Consider the following 19678-nt stretch of genomic DNA (forward strand, 5'->3'; position numbering starts at 1 on the left):
GAAATGAAATGGACTTCCGTGCAATTAGGGAAACAAAAATTTAACAAAATTGAATTATTTAAATCACTCGAATTAAAAATTTTGATTTTGATTTTATAAATTCGATTGTATTTCCGATTAATTCAATTCGGATTTTAAAATTATTGGATTAAATCGAATAAATTGAATAGACCAAATATAAATATTAATTTAATTATTTTTTATTTAAAAATATAATTAATTAAATAAAATATACAATTAATTAAATAAAATTTTAATTGATTCAGTCTAAATTTGAATTAACTGATATTAATCTATTCAGTTTATTTGATATTAATCGTACTCATGGTGTTCAAATCGATGTTGGACCATCTGCTGAGATTCATCTGCTTCCAAATATACTTTATGAGTATTCAGACTACACTGTAAAATTTAATTTTAGTTGATCATCAACATAAACAATTGATAGATGGATTGGTCGCCTATTATTGGTGCTTGCCATCTATCAATGGCAGACACGAGCGATCAATATCATTCATGATCCATCAAAAATTGCAAATTTATTCGACGAATCTAACAATCACTAGTAAATAAATAAAAATAACTACAAAAATTTAGAAGAATACTTGTTCAGCTGTGGCATGCAGATTGTAGAAAATTGTGGTGGTCAAGTAGACAGCTGCTGTGAGGGTGAGGAAGACATGAAATGATCCAAGCCATTGGACAAAGTAACCTGTTCCTGCTGTACTGATAATTGCTGCGAATGTCCCCGCGGAATTCGTTATTCCTGTTCAGACATATACGTTAGATGTTAGACTATATCGTATTTAAATTCGGAGCTATAAGTTTAAAGCAACACATAGTATCTCAAAAGACTTTAATCGATCAAAATTTTAGTCATTTGAGAGTGGATAGCGAAGAATTCCAAGCGTGAACTTCTCTATCCAAAGAAACTTACCATGTAGAAATCCTGCATACTTTGGAGCAATGTCCTGTGCATACACAAATTAGGAAAAATCTAGTAAGTCAACAATGAGATCAGACCAAGTAACCAAAGAAGTCAATTTAGATGGTACCTGAATATTGAGCATGTAACCAGCTTGACTAAAAGAGCTGAAGCTGAGAGCTAGAGTCATGAGCACTGCTGCTCCTGTTGATGTTTGTGCATACCTCAAGCTCAACAACGACAGAGCTGGTCCGATAAAGCCGATCGACTGTAACATGCCAAGACAAAAGATTTGGTACTAACATTTGGGGTTTGACGGTTTCCCTACTCATGATTTTCTAGATTGACTCAGTAGTTGAAGTGTGATTTAGAGGTGGAAAGAAAAGATGGGGAAACCTGCATGATCTTTCGCACTTTTATTATGCTGCAGCCAGATTTGATCATGAAGTCCGAAGTAGTTCCTGCAACATAACCAGACAGAGCCATTGCCCCCCAAGGTACAGCACTGAACCATGCCGCTTGTTTCAGATTCACATCATAAACCTGTGTGATCAAGAAGAAAATTAAGCAAAGAAATAGGTATAAATATAGGTATCTATATACACAGAGGAAGTTTCGACATACAGTCTTGAAATACATGGGCATCCATGTCAGAAGTACAAAGTAGCCCTGCAGTGGAAGATGGATTAGTTAAAAGTTGCAGCTTGGCCTTGAGATAACAATGATTAAGAGAAAAGCCGAAGAAGATTTTAGTCACTTGAGAGGGAGAAGCTCCTCTAATACATAGATATAAATAGATCACCATACTTAATCCATGTGAGACTAATAGGGTATGGAGCATCCTTGATTCAACACACACCTTTTACGCAAGAATTCATTCCTTCTCAAAATGAATACTCACATTAGAGGACATCATTCTAAATCATCTGATATATAGATATAATGGATCACAGTACATGCCCATGTGGAACAAATTTTTGCTGATTAAAAGAACCCTCATGTTATGTCTTTGAACCGGATTTCAAGGCAAACTTTAATTTGTTTGAGTATGTACAGGGCAATAGAGGAAGTTTAAGAAGAGAAGTAGAGATTGAACTCACCCAATTGTTAGTCATGTTGGCAAAGATGCATGACCAAGCTGGTAACTTGGAGAGTAAGTAGCCAAAAGATGGGATTTTCTCCATCTTCAAGTCCTTCTTCCCGGCCTGAATCAACTGCAGCTCGGCCAGGCTAATATGAGGGCTATCACGAGGATCATTTGTGATTCCAACCAACCATACTAATACCCAGAGGAACCCGAGTGAGGCAAAGAAGGTGAAGGACCCGTTAAGCCCAATGCTTGACAATATAATTGGTGATGCAAGGAAGCTTATTACATTTCCCAGATGGAAACCAGCCATGGAAATGCCAAGTGCACTGGCTCGTTCGTTGCAGGGAAACCATCTGAATCAAAATAACAGTATAGCAATCACTGCTAGATACCAAAAAAACAAATCTAAATGCATTATTTCAGTACAAATGAATCAATGTTTTTTAACAAGGAGACTTGTTCTTCAGAAACAAACTCACGACAGATAGGTGGCTCACCGGAACAAGAGAGTGCTCATGCAAGGAAAGGCAACTCCTTCAGCCAGGCCAAAAAGTGCACGAATGGCCAAAAGCATGGCAGTGGAATGGTTGGCAGCCCAAGGAGTAAGCAAGGTAGCTAGTGACCAGATTGCTGCACCACATGCCAAAACCCGCTTGCCGCCATATCTATCTGCTAGAGCTCCTCCGGCAATGGATGAAATCAGATATCCCCACAAGAATGATGACTGTCAAGCTTATGAAAAGTTTAGCAATGAGATCAAAAGGTGAAGTCATCAACATAGAGATAAAAGAAACAATTAGGGCATTAATGGAGGATCCTCCCTTTCTCTTTCTGAAAGAAAAAAGTAATTCTGAAAGATGCATAAAACAAACCTCACCAAGGCACGCCTAATGGTATGAGTTTCAGATCAATCAACAGAACAGTTTAAGCAGCTGCATTATCCCTCAAACATTTATCACCTCACTTAAAGTTAGTCATATGTTATCACAAGACCTACATTAATATTTTAACAATGTTTTGGGCCAATCCTGATACACCTGATTCCTAGTTTTTCTGACTAAATTTTGGAAATGCATGATAATACTGACGACCATTGACAGTGAGGGTTTAGGCTCTTGGATCAGCTAATCATTCACACTCTACTCAACCAGTTCGACAAGGACGAGAGCACTTTGGCCAGTTTAGCTGATATAATCTGAAAACTCATGTAAATTTCCAGCATGCTTTCCTGATTTGCCATAGCACACTGTAAGCTCAACTCAAACCCTTTCCATTAAATAATGAATTAGGAAGTAGTCACTATAGACAGACGGCCTGAAAAATCCAGCAAGAGTTGGCATTGTGGACGGCGATGGATCTTTCCATGTGGATAGAGACGTCAATTTGGGTTGGGCCCGTCGGGTTGGCCCGCCCCGTCAAACAATTTAAGCGGGTTGGGTTGGAATTTTATCAACCCAAGTCCGCCGTGGGCCGACCCGCCTAGGCCCGCGACTCGTGCGGGTCGGCTCGCTCGGGCTTGGGTTGACCCGCGGGTTGAAAAACACATGTAAGCTAAGTTTTAGGTCAATTTATTATCTTTCTTTGTTATAATTTTGAAATAAAAATAGTACTTTTCATCCAACATAAGTACCTGTTTGTGTTCATTTATATTTAAAATACATGTTTATGTATACATTTAATTGTAGAAATTTTTTTTGAAGTAAAATATTGAAAATATAAAAAAATTTTAAATTTTTTAAAAAATTTTTAATGGGCCCGCCCGCTACGGGCCGACCCGCCCCGTCACGGGTTGGTCCGTCTGACAGCTCTACATGTGGACTTATTGAATCTGCATTTAGAGATCTGGTTAGAGTATTGCCTTCTCAAATCATAAAAATTTAGTAGGTGAGAGGCGACAAACAGCTACCTACCTACCTACCTACTCCAAGTTGCGTGGATCCAACGCCAAAATAAGTCAGCAAGAATTTATTAAGGGCGATTCAGTCTAAAGATGTAGCAATTTTAGGCTGAAGCAGAAAGATGCCTGCCCTCCCCAGATGAAGCGTCAACCATGCGTAGGATCCTAAGAAATTTTCTTTGAATTAGTGCGACGACTGCGGGATCGGGCCGATCGGCGTCCTCCGAATTCCTCTCACTTTAAGTCTCTGACCAAGAAAAGGCCAACAAACTCCTGAAAGGGCTCGCCTCCATGATCCACATGGTGGACCGACGAGATAGAGCGACGGAGGAGCAAAAAAATGGTAGAAAAGGGATTTGGGAATTGGGACTGGAAACATCATGCCAGGAAGTGATTATTTATTTACTATCCTTTTAGAGACTTCTTAGGTCTCCTCACAATGTTCAAGAGTAACATCGATTGATCCAATAAATTTGCAATTTCAAATCATCGATGAGAATCGAATCTGAGACGCGTGCAAGAAAGATTAGCGCTGGAGAGTCGGAACTTGGAAAATGGAAGATAGAAATCATCGCGAACAAAGAGGTTGGGAGAGACCGAGAGAGAGAGAAGAGATCGCAAATTAGGATACCTGTACAATTCCAAAGAAGGAGCTGCTCCAGCCGTAGCGGGAAGCGAGCGGGACGATCGCCACCGACATCACCACCCGATCCGCGTTGCAGAGGCACATGACCATCGCCAGCAGCGCCAGCACTTTGGCCCGCTCCGGGATCTGCGTCGCCTGCTGCTCCGCCCGCTCCACGATCCCCTCGGCACTGCACTTCGCCACCCCGCCCTTCCTCCGCCTCGTCCTCGGCCCCACTCCCTCTCTCCCCCACCGCAACGCCTCTGAATCCGCCACCCTTCTGGCACCAATGACGGCGATCTCGCTGTGATCCTTCGCCTTCGAGTCGAACATTTTCGAGAGGATCTGTAGCTTGGAGCCGCCGCGGGGGCTACGGAACGCGATCGGACCCCATACCGACGGTCTCGGAGGGGCAAGGTAATGCGAGGAACCGACCGAGTTGAGGACAGGGGAGGAGGCGACGGCCATGGGCAGGCGACGGAGGGGTGAACAGAGCGGTGGAGCGCGCGAGAGATTGACAGACGAGAGGGAGGGAATGAGCTTTATAGAGAAAAAAAAATGGACGGCCAGATGGGACTGAGACCGTGAGATGGAGGGAGAGGACGTGATGATGGGAACGTTATGATTCGTGCGAGGACGTGATGATGGGCAATGGACGGATAGGATAGGTTGGATGGAATCAGGAAAGGAACAGAGTCAGCGAAGTCGCCAAACACTTTCCAAGCTAGAAATTGCTATAATATTACATTTTTATTTTATATTTAACACAAATAAATGGAGTTTCACTTACCTTCGTACTCATAAAGGAAGTAATCGTCAGCCTATAAAAAAAAGTGACCTCTTAAAAGGAAGGGATTTTAATCTTTTACGTAAATTAAAGTGACCTCTTTAAAGGAAGGGATTTTAATTCCTAAAGGATTGATCCTAACCGTGGGGAAAAATGAAAAGGATTCATGATGGTAAAAAATGAATATATTCATCCTTAGTGTCTTCATTAATTCATCTCATACGGAGGAGATAAATCATGAACGATTATTAATCTTTGGAATAGTGACTAGCACGTAACGAAAAATGGAAAGAGTTCATGACCTAATATATAGAAGGGTTTAATTAATAGTAAATGAGATATTTACAAGATCAAAATTAAGAAAGAAAAGAGATTGTTCATCTAAACACAAAATAGTCATAATCTCCTGAAAATATGGACTATCCAAACAAGATTTTTAGAATAAAATCAGTAAGTACAATTACATTGGTGATAATATGCAACAGTGTTTCTCATGTAAGAAAGTATCTGAGAAATACATGACGAAGAAAATTTGTGTTCAAACTGCAGACGATCTCTGAGAAAGAAAAGGAAAAAAAACAGCATGCCTTTCATCTAAATCTATCCAAAAGTCAGTCATTCCTAGTTCAGCATCCAACAGCTTGAATCCCCTGTTAGAATATGTAAAAGAGATGACTGAATGAAGTGGCAAGATGACTGAACTAGTTCGCCAATTTTTCCTTGTTGCTTTCAGTAATTTTCTCGAGTTCTTTTCGCCCGGAGGCTATTAGACTCTTCACAATGTCAAATGTAGTGAGCTTAATACTGCAAACAATTACTTGTCTTCATCAACAAAAGGGCTAAGCAAATGGAAAGGTAAATTGCAGAAATATGTCTGGAAAAACAATGACAACCTGCTATTTGGCAGACTTTTCAATGCATTAGGCACAAAACCTCGATATAAGCCGATAATGCCGTCACGTTCCACAATTCCTGAAAGTTTCATGGTTATAGTTAACATCATGTACAATGGTCTGACCACTACAGGGCAGACTAGAAGATAATTTCCACTTGAGCAGTTGGTCCATGAGTGCAATGAGCAACCGCGAAAGCTTTTCAATAGAAGAGGAAAGAACTAACAGATGAATATGAAAAACACAATTCTCAGATGGCAAGACCATAGCACTGTATTTTGGGTTGAGCAGCATACTACTTGATGAAAAGAAAACTTCTGCAGTTCCTTCTTCATTCCACATCGATAACTACCAAATTTATTATAGTAGTGCAGAACTTTTGCTAACGGTTCAAACCCTTGGTAGAAAGTGCTCCAAATAATTTTAACTGAATTCAACACCTGATATAGCATGATTGTTTTTAAGCTTTCTCATGCAATCTAAACATAGTTGTTTTTTGATGGTCAAATCTCTGCTTACATAAGCAACTTTAAGGTGATCCTAACCATCTTCTTACCATCCTAAACTTAGATGTGATCACCATCAGGCAAATCAGAAATGGGCATCATAGATTTCACATTAAAGAAACCAAAGTATTCATCAACCATTTAGCATCAATAAAAAAAATGCAAATAAGTCTATTACCTGGGATAGCATCTAGTATAGTGTTGTAAGGTGAACCTTTCATTTGCATCTGTCTTCTCACAGTGTCCAAAGGATAGCACATAAAGGTAGCAAGTGTTGCTGAGATAAGAGCAGTTGCAAGGGATGTTTCTGGCCTCTTTTGGTACTTTTCTGGAAGTGACTTCTTGAACCTAACAATTGCGATTAATAATAGCAAGATCAACAAGATTAATAGTTGAGTAAGCTTTCACTTAGCAACTAATGGAAATAAAATGAGTAACCTCACAAGTCAAAAACACAGAAGTTAATAGCAATATAAGGTGCTATCGATATGAGAGAAGGACCAAGACCAGCATAAAATGATGCAAACCCTTCTTCTCTTAGCATGTTAAGAGCCATCTGAAAAAAATAAGATTTTTTAGATAGATTTTACACACATAAACTAGTAAACAAAGTAACAAACATTAACAGCCATTACCTGGGACATGGTCTTAGAACCAGGTTCCACCGCAAGCCTAAGCCTTAGGACATCCAGCAGATATGTTACCTAAATTACCAGAAGTTCCAAAACTTTGGCATTATTACAACACATCTCAATAGGCAATATAGTAATTGATCTAGTCATGCAAAATGTAGAAAATTTACACAAGTACAAGCAGTAAACAAAGTGTTACATGTTTTGCCTACAAAAACTCACTAGAGTGGATGTCATCCCAGCACAGGCCCCTGCAACAAGCCTACCAAGAACAGAAAGTTCCCCGTCCTTGTTCCTGAAGAGTCTCTAAAACCAAATGAACAGAAAAATTATCATATGTCAAGAGTAGATTAGATAAGATAGAGCAATGGTAGACAGCCATGCAAGAATCTGTACCTTGTAGATTTCATAAGAAAAGAGTTGAACCGCACTGTATGGTAATATCCGTATCACCTATAACATTTCAAGAATTGAATATTATCAGGAAAAGTAAAATTAATCTTTGATATGCAACATGACTGAGGGAGAGAAAAAAAGTACCTGTGGTAAATTTCCTTTCCAATAGCCTTTAAGCCCCTCCTCCTTCCCTATCAATGTCATAGCCTGAATGAAAACAATAGATTAAACATAAACAACCATATTTTGGTCTCTGAAGAGCTTCAGATGCCATATGATATGTTGTTTTAGCAATAAATGGCAGAGGAAAAAAACAAGGAAAAAAAAGGTTAAAACATGCTAGAATATGTTATCAGTATAAAAAATTACTTTCCAAACCAAAAAAGGAAATAAAGTTGATAACACATGAAGAAAGGAAATGCCCAAAGGAAACTGAAGCACAAAAAATATCAACACAAGTCGGCATCTCAAATCCAACTTGGGGGATTATATGCAAGGATGTTTTTGCTCCATCTCTTCAAACTTCAAACCTAAAACCTTGATTACATATTAGACAAACTCAAAGCAGAGGCCAGTCAAATGACTAGCTATGCACTAAAGATCCATCAGTTAACCATTTACTTTCACTGTCTAATCGGGAAAAACATTTATGAACTTTTCTTGAATTATTAGGAGAGATCATAAGGATAAATAGATTCTTCCAAACTTTTTCTACATTGAAAGCATCACATTGGTTCTTGATAGACACCACATCAGCTATTTTTTAATCTACTCATCAATAGTAGCATGTTGTGAAAAAAAAAGTTCACAAAGTCTATTAGAGCCATGATGCGCTTGTCAAGTAAATTCATTCCCTGTCTAAATAATCATCTTTGCACACTACAAGAAACACCAAGGTTTTCCATATTAAATTAATGCCTATAATGCTTGTTTTTTCTGCTTGTCTTTTCAACAAGTACCCCAATTTCAAGCCTGACATATAAATTTATAAAATTATAATATTAATATTAGAACATAAAATTGGCGCATTCCAAAGATCTAGACAACTCAATCTACTAAAAATATTACTTTTAACACTTAGCTGTTGGAAAATATCCTTCATCGAAAACAATTATCATATTTGCAGTCATAAAGACAGGAGATAACGAAACAAGATGCACAAAGAATAGAGGTAGGGCATAATTGGGATCACAAAATGAAGCAGCATAGAAGTGCATACATCAATGAAGCTAAATGCCTTCTTTCCAGCTCCTTGAGTAACACGCAGTCCATGGGTCTGCAGTAAAGAGGTATGCTCATTAAAATAATTATTCCACCATATTAACAGAAAATCAGGAAGATAAAGCACTGTGTAATCAGGAAACGTGCACGAGATTTGCGTAAGGAAACGATTTTTTTTTTTTTTTTTGGCTTCTGTGATAGGAGAAAACAATTAGGACAGATGCAGAATCAGTCACGGGAGCAACCTGCATGAGGAGCTTGACGCGGTCGAGGGGCGCGGTAACGGTCTTTGCGGCAGCACCGGAGATGGCCCCGGCAGCAAATAGCGACGCCCCATCTGGAACAAGCGCCAGAATCGCCAAAGGATGCCGAAACAGCTGATCCGCGGACGGGAACGCCTCCTTCTCCCGCGCGTCCTTCTTCTCCCTCTCAATCACAGGCGAGGCAGCACCGCCGTTGGACACGGACGCAAACAGAGCGATTCGAGCTGGAGTACGTTCCTTCTCCGCATCACGGAGACCCGGAATGGGACGCCATACGAGCGCCGCCTCCTTCCTCGCCATCGCTATCGCCCTCTTCGTAGAATGGAAAGGAGAAGCAAGCGAACGAGAGCGATGCGATAATAGAACTGGGGTAGTTTCGTCTTTATGGTAATTTTTCGATCTAGCCCATAAATTTTAACTTATTAACATTCAAGTTCTTGACTTTCACAAATTTATTCACGCTACTCGCTACTCGCTAGGCAGCGAATTGTAAATTCGCCTTCTCATCACTTTTTCTAAATTACGCTATTATTTATTATTATTGGCGAATTGCTCCTCATAACATTTAGCTATCTGACAACTACATCAATATGTGAGGATAAGTTTGATACTACCATACAGGCACTATCTGAACCACTCAGGTAGTGCCATGTGTATGCTAAAGACCAACTTATATGTTTTTTTTAAAAAAAAATAAATATGTAAGATATACAGTCTAATATTTATATTGGTGAAAAACAATGACTCCCACCTGCTTAACAGGTAGGGCTCATTGCCTCTCACCTATCCTCCTGTCCTGGTCTAGGAGAGGACTAGGATAGACCGTCCAGAAGATTCGTCCCCTTTTCAAATAATATCTTTACAGATGGGATCAAATTTACTATATATGAGATAACTATAAATATGAGATTCTTTGATCAAACGACTACTATAAATATGAGATATTATATTGTTAGTTGTTGGGCCCCGAACAAAGATGAGCAGATTAGTTTGATCAGAACATAAGACTAGCACTGACATATAACTTTTTCGCTCGGATAATATGGAAGACTTATCTACAATCGAGTCATGCAACTACCTTTTGGATATTGGCACAGAGACATCTCCCTATCCGAAACAAAAAAGATTACTTGGAGGATCGATAGTACATTTTCTATGGTCAGGCGTTAGAGACACAGAAGTCTATTCTTCGAATGTCCTCTTATTACAGGATTACGAAGGAGAATCAGAAAATGACTTCGTATACGATCTGAGATGTCCACCTAGATACGAATGTTAGAGAGTCTTCAAAAGTATTACTATGGGAGCAAATGTTGACAAGGGTTAATCATCTTGCCTTGTAATTTATTTTATATGGAGAGATCGAAATAGAAATTTCTTTACTGAAGAACAGTTAGAAATTGAGAGGATGTATGTACAAATTCATATAAATTGGTCATTGGGTGTTTACTCTGTTCTCATATTTGGTCAGACATGAGTAGTGACGTAAAGCTTGGCTTTTTAACTCTTGACTAGTGCTACAAAATTTTAATTATCCAAAAAAACTACAATCTGTATGCAAGTGTACAGGAAAATTTAGTTTTCTGATATCTTTCCTTTGCTGCTCTACTTGCTAAACATGTAAACTACAACGCAAGTCTGCAAACTCATGAACAAGAGAAGAGTAGACAGCAAAAGCTTAAACACAAGGGAATTGAATCACATTTTCATACATCAGTTTCTGTTGTTCCTTTTGTACTCTATTCTGGAGCCCTTCTTGATCATTTCATCGGCTTCACTACCCATTCCAAGCCTGAAAAGGGCAGCAGCTTGGAGATAGAAGGCGGTAGGCCAGTCGGGTGATAATACTTGTGCTTGCTCAGCATCTCTAGCTGCTTGTTGTAGCAGATTGGTCATTAGGTACGATAAGCAACGGCGCGCCAACACTGTCGGAGAAGTCATTGTGCCTTCGTCAATGAACTGCAAGTCCATAGACATTTGGTCAGTTTACATGAAAGTTAAAAATCTGACCATTTGCTTAAGACCTGTGAGTAGTGAACGATTGCGGTTTCAAAATCTTTTGCATTAAAGGCATTGTCCCCGAGCTTCTTAAAGTTCAAAGTCTCCTGGTTTTGGCTATTCCAGACTCGGAAACAAAACTGCAAAAGAGAAAAAACTAAACCCGTGCATCAACCTCGTCATCCTTGTGTCGTTGATAAAGAGAAGATTAAGAAGAATCACTTGCTTACATCATTGGCTAACCCCTCGTCATCCCTGTATCCAACCTTCTCCATCATTTCATATATAGTGACATAATCCGACTTCGCACAAGCTTCAGCAAAAGGTGATAGTTTGAGCAATTGCTTGGAAGTCACAGAAGAATCGACAAGCCCCATTAGTGTGTATGATGACACCTGCATATGTTACAAAATTTGTCATTTGTTCATAGAATGATTTTATACTACGCAAAGCCTTACGCTTGCATCCTTTTGAAGAAATCCCAAACAAGTGAGGAGCCACTTCAAATTTGGCCTCTCACGAGGTTCGTATTGCAAGCAGCGAGAAATCAATTGAACCAAATCAGTCGCATCATGACTCGAGAAATGCCCCTCCAAGCAAGAGTCCACTAGCGATGAATAATTTTTACCACTAATCATATCAAGTGCCTGCAAAGATGTGAGAACATAAACAGTTAGAAGAAAGAGGAGCCAATCATATGATTTGGCATTGCCATGTGATTTCCGTAGACAAAGGCAATGTGAAAGTTTTTTGAGGGAGATAAACCACAAAAGAACCGGATGATAACATTAGAAGTCAAACATTTCTAGCACTCGATATTTCAGTCCTTAATCAGGGACCATAACAATACTACATCTAGCTCAAAGTGCAAAGAAGCTTGGAAGGGAAAAAAACTACATGGCTCGGAGGAATATGCTTCCCGCTAAGAAGGTCCAGAAGAACAGTTCCAAAGCTATAGACTACACTTTGTGGTGTCACTCTCCCTGCAAAATCAATCCAAGAAATATTGATAGTGACTAAAGAGATAAAATCTTTCTATATATGAATTCAAAAAATAGCTCGTTTAGTATCTTAGAGCACAACAGTGACAATTCATTTTGTAGTGGATACCCTAAGTATGGTCAACATTTAAAAGGAAAGAAAGATATGCAATATCTTGGTTCCCCAGAAGTAATACTAAGTACATTGTGTATCCAAATACTGAAATCCTACATTTAAGATTTGAATAAAAATGTCAAATGCCCTAAATTTTTCTGAGTTTATAATGATAGGAGAGACCATCCAATCTCATTCCGATTATACTCATGACTAATGCTTGAAAATGAACTTGATACAACTTCAAGCCCAGAAATGCTACCTTTGAGGATCAATTGCGTGGAAAGTAAAGCTTGTTTTTATCAACTTGAACCATGACATACTGAAACATCTAGCTGTCCATAAGTTGGAGGTCACAGTTGAAAACATTTTATATTCATACATATTCAACTTAGGACAATGAAACAAGCAATTAGGGCAAGCATTGACTTTTAAAAAACAATAAAAAGTGAATATTTTAAGTTTACTGCCTTGCTTAAACGAGAACATCTAGAACAATCTCAATACTTTAAAGAATTCTAACCCGTCTTAAGATACTCTGGTGGTGTGAAAGCCAAGTTAGTACTGTAACTCTTCCCATCACTACTGTTCTTCATTAGACCAAAACACGACAACCTGGGATTACCATCCTGTCAATGGAGGTGGTGGATGATTACATTCTAAGTGTCAGAACAAAACAACAGGGAGAGTTACGGCAATATCACCTGATCAAAAAGAACCCTGTAGGCATTGAGATCATGATACAAAACACGACCTTTGCTGCTGCAATATTCAAGTGCCTGTGCGAGGTACAGTGCCACCCTTATCCTCATGGGCCAGCACAAAGGTTGCACATCCCCTGTAAAGAGTAGCATGGCAGCTATCAATTATGTTATGATATTAATCAACCTGATGGGAAAATTCAGGAAACGACATTATCCAAATCGAGGCTATGAGGATTGATTTTTGAGTATTATGTATTCATCAATCATAGCATGATGCATAATCCGATGAAGCAGCCGATAATGATCAGAAGGGTCAAAAATAAAACCTTTGTGGTAGCATAGAAGTCAAATTTATAGAAGCAAATGAGAATTAATTTGTTAGACTAGTACTAAAGCTTGAAATGCACGCGTAAATAAAGCAAACATGTCACGTACAATGAAAGAGGTGCTTAGCGAGGGTATCCCGGGGCATGAACTCGGCCACCAGCAGCCTCTCATCGCCCTCGCAGCAACACCCGATGAGATTGGCGAGCCAGCCGCTCCGGAGCTGCCCCACAGTCCTCGCTTCCTCCTACGCCATCGCAACCAAATTCGAATGGGTAATTGAAAAAAATCAACATAGCCAGAGAACAGAGGAGGGCGGACGGACGGACGAGGAACTGGCGGGCGTCCGGCCACGCGAACTTGTTGAAGCGCTTGATGGCCACGTCACGGTCGAGGCGGCCGAGGTAGACGACATTGGGCGCCTTCTGGCCATGCTCCGACACAATGCGATCGGAGGCGAAGCCGTCGGTCGCGACCCGCAGCTCCTCCAAACTGTACTCCCTGAACAAAGGCTTAGACTCGCCACCGGTATCACCTCCGCCAGCAATCTCTGCATTCGCAACGGATGGGAACTCAAAACCCCTCGCTGGGGCAAATCGTCGAACAGTTACACTGCAGCTAAATACCTAGATCGTCGAGCTCCAGCGCGGACGACTTGGAGCGGGCACGAGCGAGCCACCAGCATAACGACCGTCCGGAGCACCGAACTCCCATCGCCGTCGGGCCGAGGCGTCAAAAATCTTCTCAAAAAGCAATCTTTGCCTCCGCATCGACGCCCCTTTATATAGCTAGAGAAACGATCCCGACGAAGGCGTGATTACAACAGCGCGGCGCGAGTTCCTCGTGAACTCCGTTAATGGCGAATGGATGTCACAAGAATTGAGCACTGCATTGAATGCCTACAGAGTTGCAGTAGCGAATTTGAGCGTGCGGCAATTAATGGAGGGATCGAGGACTGGAGTTTGAGCCCGTGCCGGTGCTGCGAATGACGGAGCAGTTCAGTTGGATGGATGGGAAGGATTAGAAGCATGATGACGTAATGCTGGTGTGGCTCTTCTCTAAGCCCTAAACTTCAATAATATTATTGCATTCGCAACTGCTTACTCAAATTGAGTCGCACGTCACGTTATATATTTAAATTGGAGCAAAAAATAATATATCGAGAATTAAATCATGATTGATCGGACACTTTACACCCAAATATATTGGAACAAATTACCAACTGCACCAATTAATGATTCTCTCTGAAATAGAGGAAGTTGGCCTGCTGAACAGGAGGATTCGAGGTGGGTTAAGAGGGGAATAAGAGGGGACTCAGATTAGAAGGAATCTGGTATCCCGCGCGAGCTTGTGTATTAAAGAAGAATGAACGAGGAAGAAAATGTTAGTGATCAGACCAGGAGGTAATAGCGGAGTCAGCCCGGGTAATTTACTCGGGCTGTGCTTCTTGAGCATTGATAGCGACATAAACTAGTCTCCTCTTTCTATCGATGTCGAAACGATCATCTAGCTAATCTCCTATTGACGCGGATATTAACTACAAGTTGGATAGCTATATATATGGCTCTGCCCTTACAGAGAGGGGTCCCTGCATAAGAACTCCGAAGCTCAAGTTTGACAAGAAGTTGAAGAAAATAGTCGAGAACAAGGATGATGAACAGTACATTCTAATAGTAAAGTTTATCGGCACTTGTAGGTGGAGACCTCTTATAATGTTATTTTCTCTCTACACGAATATCAATGTATTTCTAAAATTGGACAAACCAATTTGATACACCACGGTATTTCCTAAATTATGCCCACCATCTCTATATTGTATATAGAAATTTTCGTTGTACGAATCACATAGGGGGAGTGAATTCACTAGAGGGGGAATGAATTATAGTTTATATTTATTTTAAGAATTACAATTTTTAAAAGAAATAATATACTCATAATTAAAAAACAACATTTGACCGTTGACATACTAAATTTAATAAAAATAATATTTTTCCAATAAAAAATAATTTATAAAATATTACTGACAATAAGTCTCAAGATTAATAAAGATTAAAAAAAGAATATTTTAAAATTAAAATTAATAAAATCTCATTTATAAGAAATTTTAAATAATCTAACAATTTTATCATTTTACATTAAAAATTGATTTTTTTTTATTTTTATACATTTATATATATATTTTTTTTAAATATAAAGGTTTTAATAATTTTGTACCTACTGCTATAACTATAACTACATTAACATAATAGCAACAGTTATGAAATTATAATTATTATAATAATACTATTGATAGATGGAACATAATAATACGAAAACAATATATTGGAAGTTAATTAGGTAATTATTGAAGTAAATGTGAAACTGTTACGGCTCCTCTAAAAAGGTAAATCACAAGGATATTTACTTTTTATATAGGAGGTCGAGTATCGATGTATTTTATATCTATTGAAAATTAATAATTCATAATAGATAGGACGGTAAATAAACTAAGTATTTGTAAATAAATTTAGTGTTCGACTTGATAAAAGTTTACTTATATTCATTTAATATATATAAGATTAATTAAACAAATAAACTTGAACAGCTTGTTAAATTAAACAAACAAGTTTGAATATATATGTGTTCAGTTCGTTAACATTCGTGAATAACATTCGTGAATAACGTTCATGAACAATATTCATGAATCATATTTATTAATAAAACTCTTTTCAATATGTTAAATAAATAAAATAAATAAATAAATTTAAATTATGAAGCTCAATAACCAATCAAACAACTAAAAGTTTCAAACAATCAACAAGTTTGAATTGAGAGCTTGATAACTGTTGGATCGTAAATTCGCTAGAGGGGAGTGAATATCGATTAAAATAAAATCATTTATCGAGTTAGAGTGCACAGCGGAAGAATAAAATCAGAGCAAAGCTAACGGGAATCGATTTTACTTGGTTCGGAGCCTCTGTCGACTCCTACTCCAAGGTTCGCACTCGTTGAGTGCTTTCGACGGGCAATCCACTAATAATTTGTTAAAATATTACAAGTGAAAGTACAAGAGTTTTTAAAGAAGAGATATCGACAACAATAAGGAAAAGAAAAAGTAGCGCGTTGTCAGAGAAGTTTCGCAATGTCGCAGGAGCACAGCACAACAGAGCAAGCGTTGGAAGACGTTGTAGTGAATTGATTTTTTCTCCAGGGCTCACTCTCCTTATATAGGAGGCTCCGGGCGCCTGGAGTGTGACGTAGCCCATCTAACCATAGAACTTCACATGACGAAGCGGCGAGAAGGATAAAATTTGCACTCCGGGTGCCCGAACCTCCGGGCACCCGGATCCCTCCCCGAGCGCCCGGACCCCATTTTCCAGCAGCTTCAACTCCCTGCAAGAAAACGTTAGTCCGAAGCATAATGTAAATTATATTACCCTGCAAAACAAAGTGTTAGCACAGTTTTAATAATCAAACATAGTATTAATTAGATTTCGTCTCACCGAGATCGGAATCTAGTCAAGATCTTAACTTAGAGTTCCGAAATGATTCTAAATTGGATCGACACCTAAGTTCCCTTTCCAGGAACGCGTCCTCACAGTCAGCCCTTCGACCCGTCTGGACTTCGTGTCAGACATCCGGTCAGGCCTTCGGCCTGTTTGGATTTCGTGCCAGTTATCTGGTCGGCTCGTTGACCTAGCTAGGCTACGTACCAGACATCCGGTCAGTCCGTCGGCCTGTCTGGACTTTGTGCCAGCTATCTGGTCGGCCCGTCAACCTAGCTGGGCTTCTCCTGCACACTTGGTCAAAAGCGTTAGACCACAATGAAACTAACTTAACCTGCTTTGTCATTCATCAAAATTTGAGTTAGACCGTTAGTGTTAATCGCACCAACAATAACATCTAAACGAACCAAGTTCGAACCAAACTTGAATTGAGAGCTTGATAACATTTAAATAAACCAAGCTCAAGCCAAGCTTCAAACAAGCTTAAGCTTATAAAAAATAAACCAAACCAAGCTTGAACATGCATTTTAGCTTGGATCATTTTAAGCTCGACTTGATTTGACTTAGTTACCTTATCAAACAAGCTTGAACACCCCAAAATTCAGCTCGACTCAGTTTGTTTACAACCTTAGTAATATGGTAACTATTAAAGTAAAAAGGTGATATCACTCCCCCAAAATAATTTAGTATCATCAGTCATACGGTAAAATATGGATAGATAAATAATGGAGGTATTTTATCTTAATACACCGACCCTTTATATTAGGGAGGTGAGGTATCCTATAAGAAATTTTATATCCGTTAAAAATTATTTTGATGATCTATTAAAGTAATATCTATATAAGTAACTCATAGACATATGGTGTCATAAAGGCGACTACGCTCGTCCCAGCGCCCCTGCCAACCCATCCTAGGGTCTGTTGACCTCTAGGGTTTCGATGTTTGACAATATGACCAAGGGTTAACCTAAACAGGACTTGATGTCTGGGAGAAAGAAGTCTAGTCAGGGCTAGATGACTAGCAAAGGTAAGTTCTAACCAAACGCAAGATGGTGGAAGTCTCGATGAGTGAAGCCGGACCTTAGTGAGTGAAGCTAGGTGGTGGAAGTCCCAGTAAGTGAAGCTAGACTCTAGTGAGTGAAGTTAGGTGGTGGAAGTCCTGGTGAGTGAAGTCATGCCCTAGTGAGTGAAGCTAGGTGGAGGAAGTCCTGGTGAGTGAAGTCAGACCCTAGTGAGTGAAGCTAGGTGGAGGAAGTCCTGGTGAGTGAAACTAGACAATGGAAGTCCTAGTGAGTGAAGTTAGACAACCCTAGAGAGGTAACCCTAAGTTTAATTGTACTGTTTCATTTATTGTGCTAACTCAGTGTTGCAGGAGAAGCCCAGACTGGTCGACGGGCTGACCGGATGTTTGACACGAAGTCCAGCTAGGTCGACGGGTTAACCTGATAGCTGGCACGAAGTCCAAACGGGTCGACAGGTTGATCGGACGTTTGTTAGGTAAGTTAAGGTAAGTCACTGGAGGGGAGTGACTTGGTGAGGACGCGTTCCCGGTTAGGGAACTTAAGCGCTGATCCAACTTAGAACCATTTCGAAACTCTAAGTTAAGATCTTGACTAGATTCCAGTCTCGGTGAGACAGAATCTAATTACTACTCTTTTTCTATGACGCTAACTTTTGTTTTGCAGGGTAGTATAACTTTTATTTTAGCTCGGACTAACATTTTCTTGTAGGAGAAGGACTTTCTGGAGAAAAGTGGTCTGGGCGTCCGGAAGGCAAAACTTATCCTCAACAGCTTGGACCTCGCTGATTGATCCGACGACGTCATGGTCCAGGCGTCCGGAAAGGATCCGGGCACCCAGAGCCTCCTATATAAGGAGGGTGAGTCCCAGAGCAAAGAACACAATGACATCTGCTCTACTGCGTTGTGCTCTTGCGACGCTGTGAAGCTTCTCCGACAACGTGCTCTTTTTCCTTTTCTTTATTGTTGTCGGTATTTCTTATTTAAAGTTCTTGTACTCAAATTTGTAATTTTTTTACGAACTATTAGTGATTGCCCAACGAAAGCACTCGACGAGTGCGAATCTTGAAGTAGGAGTCGACCAAGGCTCTGAACCAAGTAAATTGGTTCCTGTTATCATTATTTATTTTCATTTTTCCGCTGTGTACTCTCTATGAACATTTTTTCGATTGATATTCATCCTCCCTCTATCGACTTTCACGATCCAATATGGTCAACATGAAAAAAGTAAATCATGAATGTCTATTAATCTTTAAAATAGCAACTGACGCATAAGAAAGAGATATTTATCTCAACTATATCAAAATTTAAATCTTATATTTTATAATTATAATATTTAATATAATACGTAATATGCTAGCCACTAGTCATTAGATGCTGGTAGAGTTAGATAAACTGTTGTTTAAAAATAAAAGAAGAGACTTTAAAAATATAAAAGAGACATCCATTAAAAAAAAAAAAATGGAAAAAAACACATGGACACCGTTTTTTATTTTTTCCTAATTATTTTCATGAGCTTCTCATATTTGAATTTTATTTGTTAAGATATTACCGAAAATTTTAATTTCACCTTATTTAGTTGTTTAATTTTGTTTATATTTTTAAATTTATTTGATATATTTTGAGAATTTATTTATTTATAATTTTTGAAAAGAATTTTATTGATTAATATTCATATTTTTTATTTATAAATATTAATAAATTAAATATATAAAATATAAATAAGCACTTAGGGCTGTAAATGAACCAAGCGTTCGTGAACAAGCTTGGTGTTCGACTTGGTAAGAGCTTGTTTATGTTCGTTCAACATACATAGGATT

The 19678-nt window shown here is 39.0% G+C and overlaps 3 protein-coding genes across 3 annotated transcripts; all 3 read right to left on the reverse strand.

Annotated features, from left to right (window-relative positions):
- Positions 1-355: 355 nt before the first annotated feature.
- LOC122040513 (probable anion transporter 3, chloroplastic) lies at positions 356-5134 on the reverse strand. The gene is made up of 8 exons (XM_042599856.1): positions 4544-5134; positions 2513-2739; positions 2026-2368; positions 1550-1594; positions 1322-1468; positions 1056-1193; positions 938-971; positions 356-766 (listed from the first exon to the last, which is right to left on the reverse strand). The coding sequence occupies exons 1-8, from the start codon at positions 5003-5005 to the stop codon at positions 594-596; spliced, it is 1569 nt and encodes a 522-aa protein (XP_042455790.1). The 5' UTR covers positions 5006-5134; the 3' UTR covers positions 356-593.
- Positions 5135-5723: 589 nt separating this feature from the next.
- Positions 5724-9584, reverse strand: LOC122040514 (thylakoid ADP,ATP carrier protein, chloroplastic-like). Its single transcript, XM_042599858.1, has 10 exons — positions 9218-9584; positions 8971-9027; positions 7896-7958; positions 7752-7808; positions 7578-7661; positions 7359-7427; positions 7167-7279; positions 6902-7071; positions 6218-6296; positions 5724-6128 (listed from the first exon to the last, which is right to left on the reverse strand). The coding sequence occupies exons 1-10, from the start codon at positions 9533-9535 to the stop codon at positions 6026-6028; spliced, it is 1113 nt and encodes a 370-aa protein (XP_042455792.1). The 5' UTR covers positions 9536-9584; the 3' UTR covers positions 5724-6025.
- Positions 9585-10745: 1161 nt separating this feature from the next.
- On the reverse strand, positions 10746-14457 carry LOC122040515 (serine/threonine-protein kinase BSK5-like). The gene is made up of 10 exons (XM_042599859.1): positions 13983-14457; positions 13686-13906; positions 13468-13603; positions 13033-13166; positions 12852-12957; positions 12131-12216; positions 11692-11880; positions 11464-11628; positions 11260-11373; positions 10746-11194 (listed from the first exon to the last, which is right to left on the reverse strand). Exons 1-10 carry the CDS (start codon positions 14068-14070, stop codon positions 10949-10951), a joined length of 1485 nt encoding a protein of 494 aa, XP_042455793.1. The 5' UTR covers positions 14071-14457; the 3' UTR covers positions 10746-10948.
- Between the last annotated feature and the right edge of the window lie 5221 nt (positions 14458-19678).

Source organism: Zingiber officinale, chromosome 2A (genome assembly GCF_018446385.1).
Source record: "Zingiber officinale cultivar Zhangliang chromosome 2A, Zo_v1.1, whole genome shotgun sequence".
NCBI classification, from domain to species: Eukaryota; Viridiplantae; Streptophyta; class Magnoliopsida; order Zingiberales; family Zingiberaceae; genus Zingiber; species Zingiber officinale.